General features: G+C 51.4%; 1 protein-coding gene across 6 annotated transcripts in view; it reads right to left on the bottom strand.

The window, feature by feature from the left end:
• Positions 1–20,582, bottom strand: part of MAD1L1 (mitotic arrest deficient 1 like 1) — a 310,570-nt gene that overhangs the window by 85,886 nt on the left and 204,102 nt on the right. For all 6 annotated transcript variants that reach the window (XM_082714045.1, XM_082714046.1, XM_082714047.1 and 3 more), the window contains one exon: positions 3,433–3,523. In XM_082714045.1, the coding sequence (XP_082570171.1) occupies positions 3,433–3,523 (91 nt within the window). The remainder of the gene's footprint in view (positions 1–3,432; positions 3,524–20,582) is intronic.

Here is a 20,582-nt window from a genome sequence, read left to right on the forward strand (position 1 = left end):
AGATGTTTGCAATTTGTTTTAAAATGCATCAAAAAATGGTAAAAGCACTGATGGATGGTGGAGGGGTAGCATCAGGGGGCCCCCACGCTCATGCCAGGATGTGGGCGGTGGGAAGTGGGTCTGCACGGAGAAGCTTGTCCGGCTTTGCTGGACATTTGAGGACATTTGTCGTGTACTGGGGCCAACCCGGTGGGGCTGAGGGCACAGAGTGCACGTGCGTGGCCCGGCTGTGCTTTGCACATGTGGTGTCCAGCCTGGGTCAGGCTGCTGACAGACATGTGGCCCCCAGCCCTGGTGCTGCCATGTCTGGTCCCCTCTTGGCTGCACCTGTGGCCCATGACTGTCACAGTCCCCAAACCTGGCCCATCAGAACCTCCAATGTGGAAAAGCATGTGTGTTGTCATCAAGGTGATGCACAGGATGGCGGGGTTTCTACTCACAGCAGTCGCAGCAGTGGCCCTGCTTGGCTGGCAGTGAGACGCCCAGCCTGGGGGCTGTCACTACGGTCATCAAAGTGGCCTGACTGAGACCAGGGTCACAGCCACCACCCACGTAAGAGCCCACTCACCGAGAAGAGGCCAGTGGGAGGTCAGGACTAATGAGACGTGTCCTGCTACCATTCCTCAATCATTCTCTTGACTCTGGGAAACTGAGACCTGTGCAGAGGTGTGTGGGGCACGACTGGGGTGGGAGGGAGCAGGGAACCCAGGCAGGGAGGACCAGGGCTGTGGTGGTCCTGCTCCACGGCCACCAGTCCCCCACTCCAGCAGCCACACGGGAGCACAGGGCGCCCCCTGCCTCTAGGCCCAGACATCCAGGCCGTCTGTCTGCTCACTCCCAGCCCTGGAGAATTCTGGACCTGTCCAACCCATCCTGCCTCTACAGAAGGTGTCTGTGAGCGAGCCATTCACAGGCTAGCAGACCGCAAGCCTCAGTTTCCCCATCACTAGAGGGTGGCATGAGCGGGACAGCTGCAGTTCCCCCCCCCACGCCCCCGGGGCGGCTGGCGGGAGTCCCCTCTGTGGGCTGAAGCACTAGGACGAGTGCGGGGACAGCCGGGCCCCGGCTCCATGGCAGGCCTGCCCCCAATGCCGTCCGGGTACCCAGAGTGAGTGGAGCAGCAGGCGCACACCAGGCTCGGAGCGGTAACCGGAGCTGTTTCCTCACCAACCAGCTGTGAACTAATTACAAGAAGTTCTAACTAGTGGCGCTCCCTCTCCAAGCATATGTTCCCAATTAAGTCAAACTGCAGCTGATTTTAATCAATCTTCCTTGAAGCGGCCCAACTTGAAGCCTCTCGCAGAGGGAAGAGGGGCCAATGGGGGGCATGCGCTCAGGAACGCCGGAGCCCCGTGGCCGGACTGACCCCGTGAGGCGGGGGTGGGGCTCACTGGGCAGTAGGGGGCGGACACCTGGGCCTCGGCCAGACACTTCTCAACCACTCTGCATGACCAGCACGGCCGTTCCCCTGGCCTTCACTCCTGTCTGTCCCGGGAGTCTGTGGCTCAGCCGGGCCGCAGCTCACAGGTGCTTGTCATGAGCCGATGAGGGGATGGCGTCTGGGTCAGTCGGACAGAATAGCCGCTGCCACAGCCAGAGTCCCAGCCCCCTGGAACGGCCGGCTTAGCCCCGGGTGCCAACCTCTGCCTGCTCACGGCACCACACAGCAGACCCGGGCTGGGGTAGCCCGTGAGGGGAGCAGACCAGGAGACCAGGAACAGAGTTCCCAGCTCAGTTCTGCCCCTTCTGCTGGGTGCCCTGGGCCGAATGACAGCCCCTTCCTGACTGGACGTTTCTTCATCAGGGAAACGGGGTAGTGCGATCTCCCACTGGCGATCATGGACACGGAGAAAGGTCTTCAGAGCACAGCGATGGTGCATGGCTGACCTTCCTGAGACAAGACCCAATCTCCATGCAGAGACAGCCCTCGTGGATCTGAGCTGCAAGCAGGAATATGGAGAGGCTATCACAGTCCCCCCTCCCTGCCTCTCAAGGTCAGCGACAGCACTGCTGCAGGAACAGCAGGCCTGGCTGTGGGACACCTGCCGGAACAGAGAAAGCAGGCATGTGTGACCATCTAGAAGCTTCTACCACCCACTCCTCTGCATTTCAGCCCTGCCGCCCCCATCCCAGGGCTGCAGCCAAGACTCAGGGAGTCCCGCCACATCCACCCACATGCACCTGAGCCCCAGCATGATGGAGACCTGGCCCCCAAAGCCTGCCCCCGAGGCTGGGCTGTGGTACCTGCTGAGTCCTGACCGGCTCCCAGGTGGGGAGACAGACACCACCTGGCCCCATGGGTGGGAGCCCAGCCCCTGGGCCATGAGTAGCTCCAAAACTTGCTGCAAGGCCTCTGCCCCACCCGAGGGCCAGTCTGGTGTTCAAAGTATCTCCACCCAGGAAGACTCGAGATGGGAAGAGAACTGGACCCCACCTCCCGCCATGCTGGCACTGGTGGTAAACATCTATAAGCCATGGGGCTCACCTGCACCGCACCCCAGAGATCCTGCCAAGAGTCACAGCAGGCTCCCTGGAAGCCCAGAGGCAGGGAAAAAGGAAATGAAAGATTTCAGCAGGACTCCATGCACCCCAATCATGGCGGGGGGGCCTGGGCCACTGTCAGCCCCGCTGGCAGGCTGCACCCAACCGGACACGCAAGAGACACCCACCAAGCCTGCTCTGACAGGGACCAGCTGACAGGCAGCCAGGGCCGACCTGCCAACAGCCCAGCTCTCCCTTCTGAGGCCCGCGGCCCAATTAAACCAGCACAGCTCCTAGCGCTGACCGCCGCCAGCCGCAGCCCACGGTGCCGTGCCTCATCAGAGTTGTCACTGCTCCCGACTCCCAGCATCGGTAATAAAAAAGAGATTTGATTTGCCTCTAATAGGTGTCAAGATAAAATCAATGGCCTGTCCAAAATCTGGGTAATCATGAACTTGCAGGTTCCTCGCCATGGAACAATTCAGAGAGGAGGATAACAACGAAAACCAGAGAGAGAACCGAGTCAACGGCAGTGTGACTTCGCGGCTGCGGGAGGTGGGGACGGGCCTGGACACAGACCCCAACAGAGAAGGTCCCTGGGGGTTCTCAGCCACTACACGGGCCATAGGCTGTGGCTGGTGTAGTGGGGAGAAGAGAGGGGAAGAACACCGATGGAGCACAGGACTGTGGCCCTGGCATGGTGACATGTGGGCCAAAGGTAGCACCCCTCTCTGCTGGGCTCCGGGACACATGCTCTCAGCCACCGAGGGGTGCGTGTGTCCTGGGAGGTCCCCGACTCGGCTTAGTCTGATGAACCAGAAGACAGGGCGTCTATGGGTGTGGGAAGCATGGACACTGACACGCAGGGAGAAGCCAGAGAGCAGGGTGCACCTGGGGAGAACACGGAGCGCTGGGAGAAGCCTCCACCTGTGGCCACCCGCCCACACGCACCTGCAGGGTGAACCGCTCGAGCTGCATTTCCAGCATCTTCTTGTCTTCTTCCAGACGACTGCGCTCCCCTTCCAGTTCCTCAATCTTCAACCTGCAAGAAGAGCCGGACCATGAGGACACAGTCCACAGCCCACACATCCGTTCCGACAGCCAGGGTTCCTCTGTGGGGCAGGGGGGTGGGAATTGGTTCTCGCACAGGCGGGGAGTGCGGCCCACGTGTCTGCTCTGACGGAGAGGGGAGGGTGCTACAGGGGATATTCACTGATCACAACTGGGGGTGGGGTGCAGGGGAAAATGAACCAGAGGCAGCACAGGTAGGAGCCTGCATGTGTCCTGCACCTGTCGGTCTGCTCACAGCAGGTGTGACCACATGTTGTAGAGGACACAGAACCACAGAGATGGCCTGAGGACGGGCGTGGGCTGGGGAGGGAAGCTAGACTGTGGGGAAGTGGGCTCAGTGCCGACACAGGCATGTGGCAGGCTTCAGCTCACTGTGAGAAACTCTTATTTTTGTCTTCATTTTTTTTAAGTTAATTTTTTGAAAGGCACTACATTCACGTGATTTACAAAGCAGAAAGCATGTCCAGGAAGCAGGGCCCGGCACGCACACAGGCTAAGGATCAGGGCCTTCCCCACCACTAGCCAGAATGGAAAACTCTCAATTCATGGATTATTCAGGAAGGTCTTGGCTCAGGAGCGAGAGATAATTATCTCCAGACTGAGAAGTGCTCCAGGATGGCCTAGCAAATCACACAAGATCTGAAAGGACCAAACTCTTTCCAAGAAACCTAATTGCATCTCTGAAAAAGCTCAAGAAGATTTATATGAATACAAAAACATTCAGAATCCAACAAGCCAAACTGCAGTGTCCGCCAACTAATCAAGGCCTAGCAGGCATTAAAAGAAGTAGGGAAATATGACCCATAATGAGGAGAACAATCAATCAATTGGAACCCACTGAGAACGGCAGACAGGAAGTAGCATCCAAGGACCGGAACAGCTATTCCAAGTGTCGGGACATGGAAGCAACAGTCCGCTGTCCAGCAGCTCAGCGGCTGAGGAGCAAAGAACAAGATGACCTGATCCCTGGAGGGGAGGCCCCAGCGCCCAGGCTGACAGACACCCTGGACAGGCTAACGACACAGTCAACGCAGCAGGAGACAGGATCACACTCTTGAAGATTAAAGAAAGAAAACAACCCAACACACAAAACACCCTAAACAATCTCTAGTGAAATAGACAAGAAAAGGAATATTTAAGGCTGACAGGGCCGTCCCTGAGCTGTGGGGCCATCACGGAACCAACATCTGCATGAGCGGGGTCCCTAGAGGAAAGGACAGGGACAGAGAGAAGGACAAATGCTGCAAGAAAGCCCCACATTTGATGAAGAGTAAACACAGACCCAAGGAGCTCAACAAATCCCAAGCACAAGACACGTGAAGAAAAATAGCCCCAGTGCACATGTGAAACACAAGAAAAATCTTCAAAATGCTGAAATAAGAAAACAATGCCAACCTAGAATTCGATTCCCAGTGAAAATATTCATAAACAAAAACAAGACAAAGCTGTTCTGAGGTGAACGAAACCTGCAAGAACGTGATGCCAGCAGACTCGCTCCGCAAGCTCGGTCGAGGGAAGCCCTCCTAGCAGCAGGATGGGGACACCGCAGGGACAGGAGGATCCATGCAAAGGAGTGAGGAGCAGTGGACAGCGTGACTATGGTGGCAAATATGTGGCCTTTGATTTCCTCTAAGGATGGCTAGCTTCTGTTTGCAGCTGGTACACAGCTGACAAACGCTATCACAGGACTTTCAGACATGTAACACAGTGACCCCATGACTAACGTCACCATCTGTCCCCACACAAAGTGGCTGCATGGTCAGGGGCTGCCTTCCCTGTGTTGTATGTCACACCCCGTGACTCACCTGTTTTATGACCACAGGTCTGTACCTTCCAATCCCCGCCACCCACTTTGCCCACCCCTCCCCTTTGGGTAGCCAGCAGTTTGTGTTCCTATCTGTGAGTCGTTTCTGTTTCACTTCATTTGATCACTCATTTTGTCTTTTAGATTTCACATGAGGGAAACAATACAGCGTCTGCCTTCTCTGACTTAGTTCACTGAGCATAACAGCCTCTAGGTCCATCCATGTTGTCACAAGTGGCAAAATCTCATTCTTTTTTTTTATGGCCGAGTAATATTCTACTGTATGTATATACTGCATCTTCTAGCCAAGATACAAAAGCAAATTACTGTTTTTTGAGAAGACTGTTTCAACAACACTAATAAAATGTGTATTGGGGTTTGAGGTAGAATTATAAATAGAATGTGTGACACACACAGCACACAGGCTTGAGGGGAAAATCAGATACATGTAGTTACAAGGCTGCATCACTTGCAGGAAGACTGTGGTATGTGTAACCCCGAAAATAATCCCTAAAATAGCAAAGAGCAATGACTAGTAAGTGAAATAAAGGAAATAAAATGAAACAAAATATACCCAATGGATTAGAAAGAAAATAGGAAAATGGGGAATGCAGAGGAAGAGATGGGACGAATAGAAGATAGACCGAGGCGTACCAGTCGCCACAGGACACGTGAGCCTACATGCAGGCCGTCAAAGTGGATGGGACAGCAGACCCCAACCATGGGCTGCTTACAGGAGCACTTGTGATACAAAGAGGCACACCTCCGTAAGATACCAACGCGGAGAGGACAGCAGAGAAGGCTGAGGCACTGCTGGTGTCAAGGTGAATTCCAGAGCCAAGAATGGCACCCACAAGGCAGTCATAATGACAAAGGGGCCAACTGGCCAAGAGAACATTACCATCCTAAGTGCGCATACACTAATGACAGCGCTTCAATGGAGACGCGGCAAAACCTGATAGAAATGCGGGGAGAAACAGCCAGAACCTCAGTTACAGCCAGACATTTCATATCACTCTCTCAATCACTGAGAGAGCGAGAAGCAAAAAACCCAGGAGAAAGTAGACATGAACAACATGATCAGCCAGCTTGACTCAAGTGTCCAGCAGGAGCCCTCTGACTAGTACAGCACAGGGAACAGTCTTCTTGGGTGGACACACAGTATTTACCAGCACAGACAGAGGGTGGGCCATGCAAGGAGGCTCCATCAACGTGCTGAAAAGGATTTTTTAGTAATTCAAGTTACCTTTTGTGTCCCTAATGGAATTGAGCTACAGAAATCAACAGAAACCAAAGAAAGATAATTGGACAGCGTGATCCACAACAGCATCCAAGAACACAGAGCACAGGGAGATCATTCTGGAAAAACTGTCAGAGGCCTGCCCTCTGATAACTACACAGGGGTCCGCAGAGCAGTGGGGAATCAGCATGAGCCCAAATACATGGGGTACCCGTGGCCGTGGCTGGAGGGCTGGCCTGATGAGATATCACTCCTCCCCACACCGTTCAAGAGAACCCAAACCATCCCAGTCAAATCCCACACATTTCTCTGTACAAACAAGCTCATTCTAAAAGTCACATGGAAATGTATCAGGCCCAGAATGCTCAAAACAACAATGGGGAAAAGGTTGGGAGAGCGAACAACCTAATTTCAAGAACTGTCGAAAAGCCACAGTGACCACAATAGCCCTGGCCTGAAGTCAGACTGAGGAAAAACAAGAGGCCCCAGAAATAAACACCTACACGTGGACAGTGTGTTCTGATACATTTTCAAAGGCCATCCAGCACAGAAAGGATGCTTGTTATGTTGTTGTTGTTTTAAGATTTAACTATTTTAGAGAGAGTGAGAGAGAGCATGCGTGCAAGCCAGAGGAGGGGCAGAGGGAGGGGAGGAATCTGCAGCAGACGCCCCGCTGAGCACCGAGCCAGACATGAGGCTTGATCCCAGGACGCAGAGCTCACGACAGCCTGAAATCAAGAGTTAGACTCTTGTTCGACTGAGCCACCCCAGCGCCCAGAAACAATGTCTGTTTAACAAACAGTGCTGGAACAGCTGGGTATTCATTCAAAAACAAAACAAAACAAAACAAAAAAAACAAACCTCAGATTCTATAATGTGTATAATATAAAAAAATAACTCAAAATGGAAATATAAACCTCCACATAAGTTGAAAAATTATAAAATTCCCAAGAATATACAGGAAAACATGTGAATCTGGGATAGGAGAAGTTTCCCAGCTACAATAGCCAAAACATCACAAATAAAAAGAAAAAACATGATACAGATTTCTCTCTAAAAGCCTCATGAAGCAGCGAAATGGCGAGCGGCAGAATGGGAGGAGACGCCTGCAAAGAAGGTGTGTGACAGAGGACCCGTGCGAGAACGGACGGAGAACACTCAGACTCGGCAAGGAGTAGGCTGCCAGGGAAAAACGACACGAGTGGGGACACTGTGCCGAGCAAGACACCGATGGCGACCAGCAGAGACACTCCGCGCTATTGGTCATTTGCGATACAGAGTCCAAACCACAGGCAGAGGCCACCGTGCACCGGTTATGGTCACAGCGAGGAAGGCTGCGGGCCAGGTGCTGGCAAGGAGACCCTGGGAGGCCGTCTGCTGCCCGCGGGGATCCTGGGCGGTGCAGTCACTCTGCAGACAGGCAGATTCCCAAACCAGGGCAACACGCCACCGCCAGCCATGCCACACGTCGGCGGGTACCTGAGAGAAGAGAAAGTACGTTTCCACACGAGGACATCATTTAAAGCTGCTCTGTCGGAGATGAAGGCCAAAAGCCGGGGAAAGTGAACGGCTGGCCCCAAGGGCCCGCACGGACACACGGCGGCATGTCGAGCCGGCAACCACAAGGAACGCACTGCCGGTCTGTGCACACAGATCTCTCCGAACAGCGAGCACTGACACACAGGAGTGGACTCTGCGGGAGTCCATTCCTCTCCAACTTCAAGTGCCACACAGTCCGCTCCAGTGAACGCAGATGAGCAGCGGCCTGGGTCGGGGAGGAAGGGAGGGTCTCAGGCACTGGAGAGCAAACGTCGGGTCGCAGGAGTGTGGTGCCCGACAGCGGCGTGCGGGCACAAGTGTCTGCAAGAATGTCACACTACGCTCTGACCGTGTGCAGCTCACTGTCGCTTACATGGCTGATGTGCCCCACCTCCCTCCTGCGTAAGCCCGCTGCAGGGGCCCCCAGAGCTGGGGGTACTGGCCAGATCGCCGACATGCACCACCCTCACCGACAGGAACCGATGGGAACTGATGGGAACCGGGCTCTGGTGGTCAGGCTCCAGTGTTGCTGCCCTTCCCTGCTGGGTCATGGCTTCGCCGAGGGTTGTACAAGGAGGCATCCCCTAGAGCGGGGGCAGGGGGAAGTCCAGGACCCGAGGCGGCCTCAGAGAAGCCACCTTCCAGGAAGGACTCCTGCATCTTGGGCGCAGGCTGCGTGAGAAGGCCTGCTGGGCTGCTAGGCAGCAGGATGTTCCAGATTCTGAAGGCTGGTGAGCATGTGCCCTTGAGGGCTACATTCAAAGAAGCAGGCATGTGGCTGCAGGCGCGTCAGTGAGACGGCTTGCTCTCGTTCAGCCCACAGTTGGGAGGACAAGCTTACACCACTAACACCTGTTGACACATTTTAACATGGAGCACTTTCTCTCCCTGGTCCTCCTCTTCCAGCAAGCTGTCACCTTGCCGAGGGAGGGAGAAGGAGCCCACTCACAAGGCTGCTTTGCCTTCAAGTGGTTCAAACAGATCTGTGTGTGTTTCTAGAAGCTGAGGACCCCCATGTTTTGTAGACGTGGAGGTGCTTTATAACCCAGACACCACCCCAGGTCACTGCTTGAGAAGTCTCAGCCAGTCACATGGGTGTGTGTGTCCAAGAATCAGCTAGAAGACAGTAGCTGCTTGCTGTTCTCACTGAACTATGAAACAGTGATGGTGTGGGGACGGAGTGCCAGGAGTGAGGCCCCAGAGTGGCCCGGAGAGGGGACAGCCAGTGGCAGTGGCCCACGATGCACCTGTCCAGGCTGAGCACCCACAGATCCCACCTGCACACACTACCTGTTGCCTCCTCCTCCCTGATGGGCCCTGACCGCCGGCTCACATCACCCCCGCGGCCTTCCCCATCCCGTGCATCACACGCCCACCCTGCGTTTCCAGCACAGAGCAAAGTGTCAGGCTCACACAGCCCTAGATGACCGTGTCCGCACACAACTGTCGGAATCCCACAGAGGAGGCTGGAGCATGGAGAGGCCGACGGCCCAGGCTCTGGGGTCAGTCATACACAGAGCGGGGGTCTGGCCATGGACCAAATGTCTGTATCTCCCCAAATTCTTATGCTGAAGCCCACCGTGAGATGGAATGTGAAGGTAACCACAATTCACTGAGGTCATAAGGGTGGGACCCCGCGACGGGGTGACCCTCCCTGTCAGAGAGAGATCTGAGGGCTTAGGCACACTGTGCCCAGCTCTCTGTCCTGTTGTTGCAAGCCTCCTGCAAACCAAAATGTAATCCAAAATGAACAGTGGGCATGAAAGAAGGTTACGGGTATCACTCCAGACAAGATACTCGTTTCTCACTTCCTTCATCTATAAAACTGGGAAAATAATAGTCCATACTGGTTTTTTGTCTTTTTTTTTTTTTTACAGCTTGTTTTAAGAATTAAATGAGTCAGTGCTTAGCACATAGTACGTGCTCATGCAAGAAAGAAACACGGAAAGAAGGAATGACAACAGGAGGAAGGGAGCGAGCCGAGGGGCTATGTTGACACTGGACATGGCACCAGCCGCCCGCTGGAAAGAGGCCACGACACAATGTGGAGGCACAGCATGGAGACCCCGTGGGCTGGGTACCAGAGGCGGAGGAAAGCAAACTGAGCAAGCATTTTGCAACAAGCAGATGCTGGCGGCAGAAAGGGCTACACGAGCCATGGACCAGGCAGGCCTAATGGATGTGGGAACAACACACCCCCCCCCTCCCCGGGACAACAGAGTCCTTCACAAGGACAGGAAAGCATTCTCCAAGACAGATCGTATTCCTGTGGCATTTAGCAAACCTTTACACATTTTTAAAACCAGAAATTGTACAAACTATATTCATAGACCATAACGGAATTAAACCAGAGATCGGTAACAGACAAGTAGCAGGAGAATCTCTAAATGTCTGAAAGTCTAACATCGCACATCTCAATGACACGTTGTTTGGAGAAGCGCCTGATGAGACTCTAAATTACGTTTGCGTGAATGCGACAAGAACACGACACAGCTCACTGCAGGACGCAGCTGAAGGGGAGCAGGGACACTTCCACTGGAAAACAAGATCTCAAATCAATAATCTAAGCCTCCACCTTAGAAACTAGACAGAAAGGGAAAAAAATCTACCCAGAACAAGCAGAAGGGAAGATATATAAAGAGCAGACATCAGTGAAACTGAAAACAGAAAAACAAAGAGAAAAATGCAAGAAACCAAACACTCGTTCTGTGAAGAGGCCAGTGACACAGCGAGCCTCCAGCAAGACTGGCAAAGAAAAGACAAAACAGAGGACACAAAGTTATCGTATCAGGAGCGAAAGGTCTCCCCTTCAGATCCTCCAAACCAACAGGAAAGGAGCCATGTACACAGCTGTGTGCACAGAACCTGCCAGTTCAGGTGGGATGCACCGATGTAGCAATCCAGCCGAATTCTCCCAAGATACAGCACACAGCCTGGGTAATTCCAGGACTAGAGGAGACGTTACACACGACAGAAACATCCAGGCTTAGTTGGTTTTACTGGGTGCAAACGGTTAGGGAAGAAATGATGCCAGTTCGACACCATCTCTTCCAGAAAACAAAGGAGAAGGGGATGCCTCCCAGCCCGTTTCACTGGGTCAGCATTATGCTGTACAAACCCAGACAGGCGCAGCCTGGAGAGCCACGGGGCCGGCACCCCTCATGAATATGGACACAAAACTCATCAACAAGATGTGAGCAAGCCGAATCCAGCAATATGTGAGAAGGACAATACATTACAAACCAGAGGGCTCACCTCAGGGTGTCAGGCTGGTTCAATACTGAAAAATAAATCAACAGAATCTGCCCTATCGACAGTCTGAAGAAGGAACACCACATGATCATACCAATCAATTCAAGGGGAAAAAAAGGACCTGAAAAAATTCAGTATTCATTCACGATAAGGAAGAGAAGGGAACTTCTACATGCTGACAAAAGGTACCTACGAAAAACCTAGAGTTCACCTCATTCTCAAGGGCTTCAGACTGAATGCCCTCCCCCAAGACCTAGAACACAACAAAGGTGTCCGCCTTCATCATCCCACTTCAACATCGTGCAGACGTCCCAACCAGCACAAACCACAAGGAAAGGAGACCAAAAGCATATCACTCGGCGAGGACCTCAGCTAATCAAATTAACAGAAAACAGAACATCCACGTAGAAAAGTCCAAAGAATTGGAACAAAAGAACCCTCATAAAACTGATGAGAACATGAAGTAAGGTTTCAGGATACAAAATGAATAACTACAAAATCAATCATTTCTAGGTAATAGCAATGTATGAGAGCAAACCAAAACAAAACAAACTTTAGAACTGACATGAAAAGACATACTTAGGTCCAAATCTAATAAAATTAGACATGAAAGCTAGGACATTACTTCTAATGTTTTTGGAAATAAAAAGGACTGCCCGATAAGACCACGGATGACTAGACACAGATTGGATAAATGAGACTAATTCCTAGCAATTAACAAACTACTAAAACTGACACAAGATAAAACAGAAATCTGAAGAAACCAGTAACAAGGAAGGAAACAGAAGCAGGGATAAAACAGAGCAAAGAAAAGCGCAGAACCGCACAGCTTCATGGGTGAGTTCCACCAAACATTCACAAGGGAGTAAACATGAATCCTTCCCAAATTCTTCCAAAAAGTTAAAAAGGAGGGCATCCTTCCAAATTCATTCTACAAGCTCAGTGTTACGGTGGTACTCCGTCAGGCAGACACCATGAGAAAACCCCAGACCAATGACCCTATTCAACAGAGAGGTAAGAATCCTCAACAACATACTAGCAGACGGAATTCAGCATCATATTGAAAGGATCATACACCACAACCAAGTGGGACTCGTGCCAGGAATGCAAGGTTGTCTCAAAATATGGACATCATTCAATGCAATACACCATATTAATAGAATAAAGAAAAACCTCACATGATCATCTCAACACACACAGGGAAGCCATCTGACATACCAGCAATACTCAACTACCTGCAGAGAGGGACTTCAACACGACAAAGGCCTATTTGAAAAAACCCACAGCTATTACCAACCTCAGCAGTACAAGATTGAAAGGTTTTCCTGTAGGATCAGAAACAGGACAAGGATGCCTGCTCTCACCACTTCCATTTGACATACTACTGGAAGTTCCAGCCAGAGCATTTAGGCAATAAAAAGAAATAAAATTTTCCACACTAGAAAGGAAAAAGTAAAACTGTATTTGCAGCTGCCATAATCTAGAAAACCCTAAAAAAATTCTGCAAAACCAACACACACCTGTTGGAGTTAATAAATGAATTCAGGAAACTGCAAGCTATAAAATCAATTATGTAAAATTCAGTTGTATTTCTATATGCGAGTAATGAATAATCTGAAAAGGAAATTAAGAAAATAATTCCATTTATAACAACATCAAAAAGAACAAAATACTTAGGAATTAACTTACTCATGGACATAAAAGTATGTATATTGAAAATTGATACAGGTTATTAAAAGCAATGAAAGAAGGGGCACCTGGCTGGCTCAGTCAGAAGAGTATGTGACTCTTGATCTCAGGGTTGTCAGTTTGAGCCCCAGGTTGCATGTAGGGATTACTTAAAAATAAAATCTTAAAAAAAAAAAAAAAGAAGAAAGAAATGAAAGAAAACCGAAATAAATGGAAGGCATCCCATGTTCAGGGATAGGAAGACTTGAGTGTGGTTAAGACCTTGGAAGAGTCCAAATAATCTTGAGAAAGAAGAATGAAGCTGGAAGACTCCTACACGCTGCCCTCAAAACTTACTAGAAGGCAATAGTCATTGGAGAGGAATGGGCTTTATGCAGATAACAATGAACAATGTGGATGAATGTCACTGAAGCCAAGTGAACAAAGCCAGTCTCAGAAGATGACATATTGTCGAACTCCACTCATCAGACATCACTGACAAACGTGGAGAAGGTGTCCGTGGTTGCCACCGGGTCAGTGGTGTGCAGGTAGGGAAGGCACAAGGGGGATTCTGAGGTGATGAGATTAGTTTGTTCTCTGACTGAGGGGGTAAATAAAATTCATAGAATGGCACCCCTCACGAAAAAAGGTAATTTTACTATATAAATAATTTGTAAAAAGATTTTATTTATTTGTCAGAGTGACAGAGAAGGACAGAGAGAGAGCAAGAGAGAGCACAAGCAGGGGGAGTGACAGAGGCAGAGGGAGAAGCAGACTTTCTGCTGAGGAAGGAGCCTGATGTGGGGCTTGATCCCAGGACCCCGAGATCATGATCTGGGCTGAAAGCAAACGCTTAAATGACTGAGCCACCCAGATGCCCCTGTAATAATTTTTAAAGTAAAATATAAAAAAGCTGGTAATGTTCTATACTTTATCTGTACCTTAGTGTGATGGCAAATACATGTGTCCACATCTATCAAACATGTCTCCAGCACCAGGTGGGGGTGAAGGTAGGGAGTAATTTTATTGCTGACCTCCTTTCAAGATTTTTATTTATTTATTTGACAGACAAAGATCAAGAGTAGGCAGAGAGGCAGGCAGAGAGAGAGGGAGAGGCAGGAAGAGAAGGGGGGGAAGCAGGCTCCCCACTGTGCAGAGAGCCCGACACGGGGCTCGATCCCAGGACCCTGAGATCATGACCTGAGCCAAAGGCAGAGGCTTAACCTACAGAGCCACCCAGGCACCCCTGCTGACCTTCTTTAGAACCGAAGGTGCATGGTGATAATAAAAGGAAAGCGGCTTTGTATTTGGTTTCATTATGTTTTAACCTTCTCCAAAGAGAACGTACCATCTTAGACCTGTGTCCAGGGGTACAATGGCACAACCTAGCCACTGGTACTCTGCCAGGCATAGCTCCCTGTTTTTTAGGGATGCATTTTTAGGGGCTGTATTCTTTTGTAGGTTCACTAGCCTCAGTAGAACACTACTTCCTAAAACCCTCTTTGGACAGTTGGTAGAGTTCTGTAGCCTAACGCGGAGAAGGCACAGGTGCAGAGCCTGGCCCACGGAGAGGACTGAATCAACACTAGCTGCTTTGACTGCAACAATTACTGCCACTACCAGAGCAAGGACCTGTCATCACTCGCCAAAGTACGATGCATCAGAATTCTAGACAGAGCCAGACTTCTGTGGTCCAAATACCATCGGGCTTCTGAGATCTAGAAAATATACTTGCACGTCCGTCAGAACATGGACCACAGCAAACGCACAGAGATGTTTATCGCAGCTTGCTCTGAATGGCTGAAAACTGGAAACAAACTCCAGAAGTGGATTAATTAACTCTGTTTGGTTATTTTATCCATTGATATTTATAAAGAGTCTGTAAAAACATGGGAAGAAACAGGGTTTGAATGCTGTGCTTCCCTGTTTATAAAACAGAGGTGAATGGGAGGAATGCCATGACTCCAGGAGAGGTAGTGGTTCATCTACAGACTGAAGTGCAATCTCCCTGAAAATCTCACTAAAACAAGAGCAAAGGCTTCGCTTTTTATTTTTCCCTATACTTTGTACTCCCACGAGGACAAAGAAAACAAAGGAAGGGACAACATCAAAAGACCTTTAGAAGCCAGAAAGCAGATGGAGGAGTGGTAAATAACCTAAAAAGCTAAATCCGGGGCTGGCCGTGGAAAAGCCAAGAAAATTCTACAGTCTCAGGAACAGGCACTACCAGTAGTCACTTCTGGAAACAGGGTGAAGGTAGGGCTCAAACTGGAAGACTGTGTGGAGGTACTTTTTTTTAACTTTGTAGGAAATAATTACAGGAATTTGCAAAAAATGTACAAGGAGGCTCATGTGCTCTTCACTTAGCCTCCCTCTGTGGCAACAACGTGAAGCAAATACATATCAATATCAAACCCAGGAAAGCGGACCCTGGGGCAGCCCCCAGAGGTTCCCACTTGCTGGCCCTCGGGAGATCCCACTGTACGTGCAGATCTGTGTAACCACCACAGTTAAGATGCAGAACTGGGTCAACATACAAGGCTGCTCACGCCATCCTCCTGGAGATACACGCACCCCTCACCCCCCCAAACTCTGACAACCTCCTCTGTTTTCTGGAACAGACCGCTTAAAACTGATGTTAATTACTCTTCAAGTTCAGAATTCTTGACGGACACCATGTAGGCCTGGAAATATCTTTTGGGGAAGCATTTTAGTCATGAACTCGGTTGGTTAATGCTTGTAGGACTATGCAAATGATCTATTTCATGTTGGTTGAGGTTTGGGAATCTGTGGATTTTGAGGAATTGGTCCATTGCTCCTAAGATAATGCACTTGTAAGCCTAACCCTGTCCACAGAACTCTCGTTATACCCTTTAGATGGCTACGGGACCTAGGGACGCCCCCATCTCGTTCCTGGTACGGGTGACTGCCTTCTCTTTCCACGTGAGTCTGTTTTGCAAGGAGTTTATTAATTTTATTGCCCTTCTTTAAAGAATGTTTCATTTCAGTAATTTTTCTTTCTTTTTTTTTTTTTTTTTTTTTTTGCTTTTGATTTCCTTATTGTTTGCTATGTATTCTTCGTTTCTGCTTGTTTGGGGCTGGAGGCTGGAATAGAAGTTTGGGAGCCTCCCCCTTCAAGGGCTACCCACTGCCTTGGTGCTGACGGAGCCGTGTCGCAGGGAAAGACCACTCAGTTGTGCTGACTTCTCCTTCGAGACTTCCTTTTTCACACACAGGCTATTTAGAGGTGTGCTGTCTAAGGTGCAAGTGGGAAGAGATGGTCCTGCTGTTTTCCTGTTCCTTCTAGTGTGAGGTTGGTATGGTCAGAGAGCGTGCTCTGTAACTGATTCTTCCAAGTGTGTCTTCTGACCCCGGACACGGTCAGTCTTACAGAATGCCCGGATGCCTGTGAAAGGGGGGTTCCAAGGAGCGTACCAGAAACGCTCTCCAGACCCTGTGGTTGGCGGTGATGCTGAGTTCCTCCGTGACTTCACGTGGTCCCTTTCAGTGGTCCTGCCATCCGAGCTGAGCAGAGGCCTCGACTGTGCACGTGGATCTCTCTTCCTGCCATCAGTCCTACCGCTTCTCACTTCACATTCTGAAGTTCTGCTATTCAGCAGAAACACACTTGGGATTGTAGTGCCTTCTTGCTACACTGGTCTTCGTGTGATGCACCTTTGTGTCCACGGCAACCTTCTTTGCTCTCAAGTACATTTTATCTGGTACTAGTTAATGCGGCCATGTAAACGATGCCCCATCTTCCACCCTGCTGAGAAGGCTGTGGCTGAAGGAAGCTTGGTCAACAGAATACAAGCGGTCCTGTGTCTTCACCCACCTGCTAAGCTCCATCTTGTAACTGGTGTGCCTAGATCACTTCCATTAAAAGTAATCACTGATTTGCTTGTGCTTAAATCTGCCGTGGTGTTATCTGTTCTCTGACTATGCCTCTGTTTCTCATTTTCTGCCCTCCTTGGATGCATTCAAGGGAAATCCTCTGTATTTTACTGACAGTACGGAGTACAGTGCATGGTACAGCTGTCTCCGTGGTTGCCTCAGGCCCTCAAAGGTACACCTGTCGCTCAGCCGATGGCGTGACAGGACACGGCAGTCAGGAGCAGAAGCAGAGCTGCCCCCAGGGCCCGGCCCCCCATGTGCACGGAGCGCCAACGCCATGTGCCAGTCAGCAAGTCAGCGAACACAGGGGCGGAGGACAGCCCACGCCCCTGCCCTCCCCCCGTCCACGCATCTGTCCTCTTGTCCGGGACGCTCCCTTAGTCGCTGGGCATGGGCGGGTCCCTTGCTCACACTCTGGGGACGTCTGGCTTCTCTGCTGCCCCTTGAAGCACACTGTCCCCAGCTGGCAGCTGGTGTCCCTCAGAACATAAACGCCCCTGTGTGTTCCCTCAGCCTCCACAGCCCCCGAGGCCAGTGCTGCGCGGCTCCAAGTAGCGTCCCTGAATACTCCTAGGCTGCTTCTCTCAAGACTCTGTCTCTAATTTTCAGGTTAATTAGGATGTGCCATGTGAATTTCCGTGGTCGTACACGGTGTATGGTTCGCGCCCAGCTTCTTAAATCCACGTTTACTCCCCTCACCAAATCTGAGGCATTTTCAGGCATTGTTCAGATACTTTTCCAGCTCTGGTCTTTCTCTTGCTTCTGGGGCTCCAATTAATGCACGTTTATCTCTGGGGCCCCGATCCCAGTGGCTCTGCTCCCATCTGTCAGCCTGTTTCCTCTGTCTGTCTGACTGATGCCATCTGTCTGTCTGCCTCTGAGGTCCTGACTCTTGGCCCCAGCCCTCTCTGAGTCCGCCCGTGAACTCTGCATTTCTGCTTGCTGGATTTTCCAGGTCAACAAAAATTTCTGTTGGGCTCTTCTCCTTCTTCTTCTTCTTTTTTTTTTTTTTTAACTAATTTCTTCTTGGGGTGCCTGGGTGGCTCAGTCATTAAGTGTCTGCCTTCGGCTCAGGTCACAATCCCAGCGTCCTGGGATTGAGCCCCATGTTGGGCTCCCTGCTCAATGGGGAGCCTAACTCTCCTGTTGCCTGCCTCTCCCCCCGCTTGTGTTCCCTCTCTCACTGCCTCTCTGTCAAATAAACAAACTAATTTCTCCTTCTTTGTTGAGGTTTACCATTTTTTCCTTTGTTTAAATAAGATTCCAGCGTTTTTATGATTGCTGCTCTACGGTCCTTGTCAGATAACTCTAACACCCACGTCGCTGCTCTGCTGCCCACTGTCTTTTCTCATTCACGTCATGACAGCCTGGGTACGATACGAGACTTTTTACCACATCCTGCAACCAAGTTCCCTGCATCTGGCAGGCAGCCCTGGATAGATGCAGTGCCTGGTCCAGGAAGTGGGCGCATGTCCCACTCCCGTGGGCCATGTTCATGCGATGCTGGTAGAGGTGGACACTGCACATGGTAGGGTGTAAGCCAGGCTCCCCATGGGGTCCCAGGGACCCCGGGGACGGGAAAGCAAGGGCCACCTCATGGCTGCTACAGGGCAAAGCGCAGGCTTCCTGCTGGGCCTTCTGAGCCATGGGCAGTGGAGAGGGGGGAGGAGGCCCCCACTGTTTTGCTCCAGCTCTCAGATGCAGGGAAATCCGGATAGTGGGCTGCAGGAGGCCAGCTCACCTCGTTCTGCTGACACGTGCAGCGCTGCCCGCTCTGGGGCCTGGACAAGAAGACGGGTCACCACTGGCCCAGCAGACAAGGGCCATGGGGACTGAGTGCCCCTGCTGGTTGTCGTGGGTGGGTGTGCTCAGGAAGGCCCTCCCTCGATCCCCCGATGGATGTGTGTCTGTGGTTCTTCCAGGTCAGAGCCTCTGCAGCTCCCAGTCCAGGGGCTCAGGCAGAGGCACAGGGAGCTCACCACCACCCTGCTCAAGTCCCAGGGTCCCACGTGGGCCACCTTCGCTCCCCTTCCGGGTCTTGCCTGCCTGTGTGTCATGCTGGGTTTTGAGTCATAAGGTGAGGATGTGGGCAGGACAGGATGACTGACCAGAATGGGACTTGGAGATCTTCAGAAAAGCCAGCATCTCTGTTTCCCATCACCCTTTTCTCTCCTTGTCTTAGAAAAACACCACAGGTTTATTTTCTTCAGAGAGAAAACAGCAGGTCTCCGGGCCGAGGAATACCAGATAAAGTGCAATGTCACCGCGGTGGCCAGGGGACTTCGGGAAGGTTTCCATAGTGATGCTGAGCTACCCCGTAGTCCTGTCCTCTCAGTTTCCAGGCGATGGTAGCACCTACGCCTCGCAGACAGGACCAGTCCCAAGGCCCCTCCAGGCCCTACCTGCCCCATGAGCAGATGGCTGGGCCCACCGCACTCTGGAGGTCGGGGTGAACCAGACTGAGAGAACAGGTCCGGTTTACACCCACCACACTGACCTGAACATGGAAGCAGCTGAGACAGAACAGGCTGCCCAGAGAACGGAGAGCTACACTGCGGACACAGTGTGCTCGTGAAGCCACAAGGCGTCTTATGTATAAAAGAATCCTCAAGGAACAACCCAACAACAAGAAATTTTAGGAAACATCACTTTAGAAATACAGTAAGAACAGGCTGATAAATCTCAGAGAATCTTACAGAGAGTAGAATAAAAAGATAGAAAATAAAACCAAAAATCTTTTTAAAACACAGCACTAATTCAGGAAGTTCAACCCCCAGATGATTGTAGTCTCAGAAAGAACTAGAAAAACGGAAGAGAAAAAAATAATACAGAATAACCCACGAGAATCGGCAAGGACTGAGGGGGCAGGGCCACCAGAGGCCACTGAGTGCCCACAGAGCACATGAGCACAGGCCCGAGCGGGTATCCACAGCAGGTGGGAACAGGCTCCAAGGAGAAGACTCGGGCCCAGAGATGGCCATAGGTATACGCCTCCCCTGCTGCTGGCTGCACAGGTCAGTGCAGGGAGGCCCCATCATTCTGCAAGTGGCACCCGGCCCACGGGCAAGACCACCGGCTGTAGTCTGCAGAGCTGCAGGCTAGCGGAGGGGCCCGGGCCTGGTGGTCCGGCCACTGCTCACAGAGGTGCCTGCAGCCCAGGCGGTGGAGTCCTGCTGACCACCGGCTTCCTCTGTCTACCCTCCCGATGAAGCAGCCAGTCGGCAGGGAGCGTGAGGCCACAGGGGGTCCAGGTGGCTGCCCTAGTCTCCCTGGCTGATCCTGAGAAACCTGGTGCTGGCCCAGAAGCTCATGGCCTGTGAGCACCAGGCCCGGAGGGCTGCCTCACCCTGGCAGCACCACCGTTCCACTGGGACCACTCACGGAGGCCCATGGCCCCAGGTCTATAGGAGAAGGCAGGGGCAGCAGGTCTGAAATGCAGGGAGGCTGGCTGTGCCCTCAAGGCCTGGGCTGTCCAGCAGTGCCCTCACCTCTGAGATCAACCAACCTTTCTGGAAGCTCAGGGGTCAGGGCCCGTGTCCTCTGGATAGTAGACTCATGGGTGCACAGAAGACGGTGCTCGTCAAGGACTTTTTCAATGCAAGGTTTTTTAAAAAAAACAAATAAGAGTCTACC

This window comes from Mustela nivalis, assembly GCF_964662115.1.
Source record: "Mustela nivalis genome assembly, chromosome: 19".
Taxonomy (NCBI): Eukaryota; Metazoa; Chordata; class Mammalia; order Carnivora; family Mustelidae; genus Mustela; species Mustela nivalis.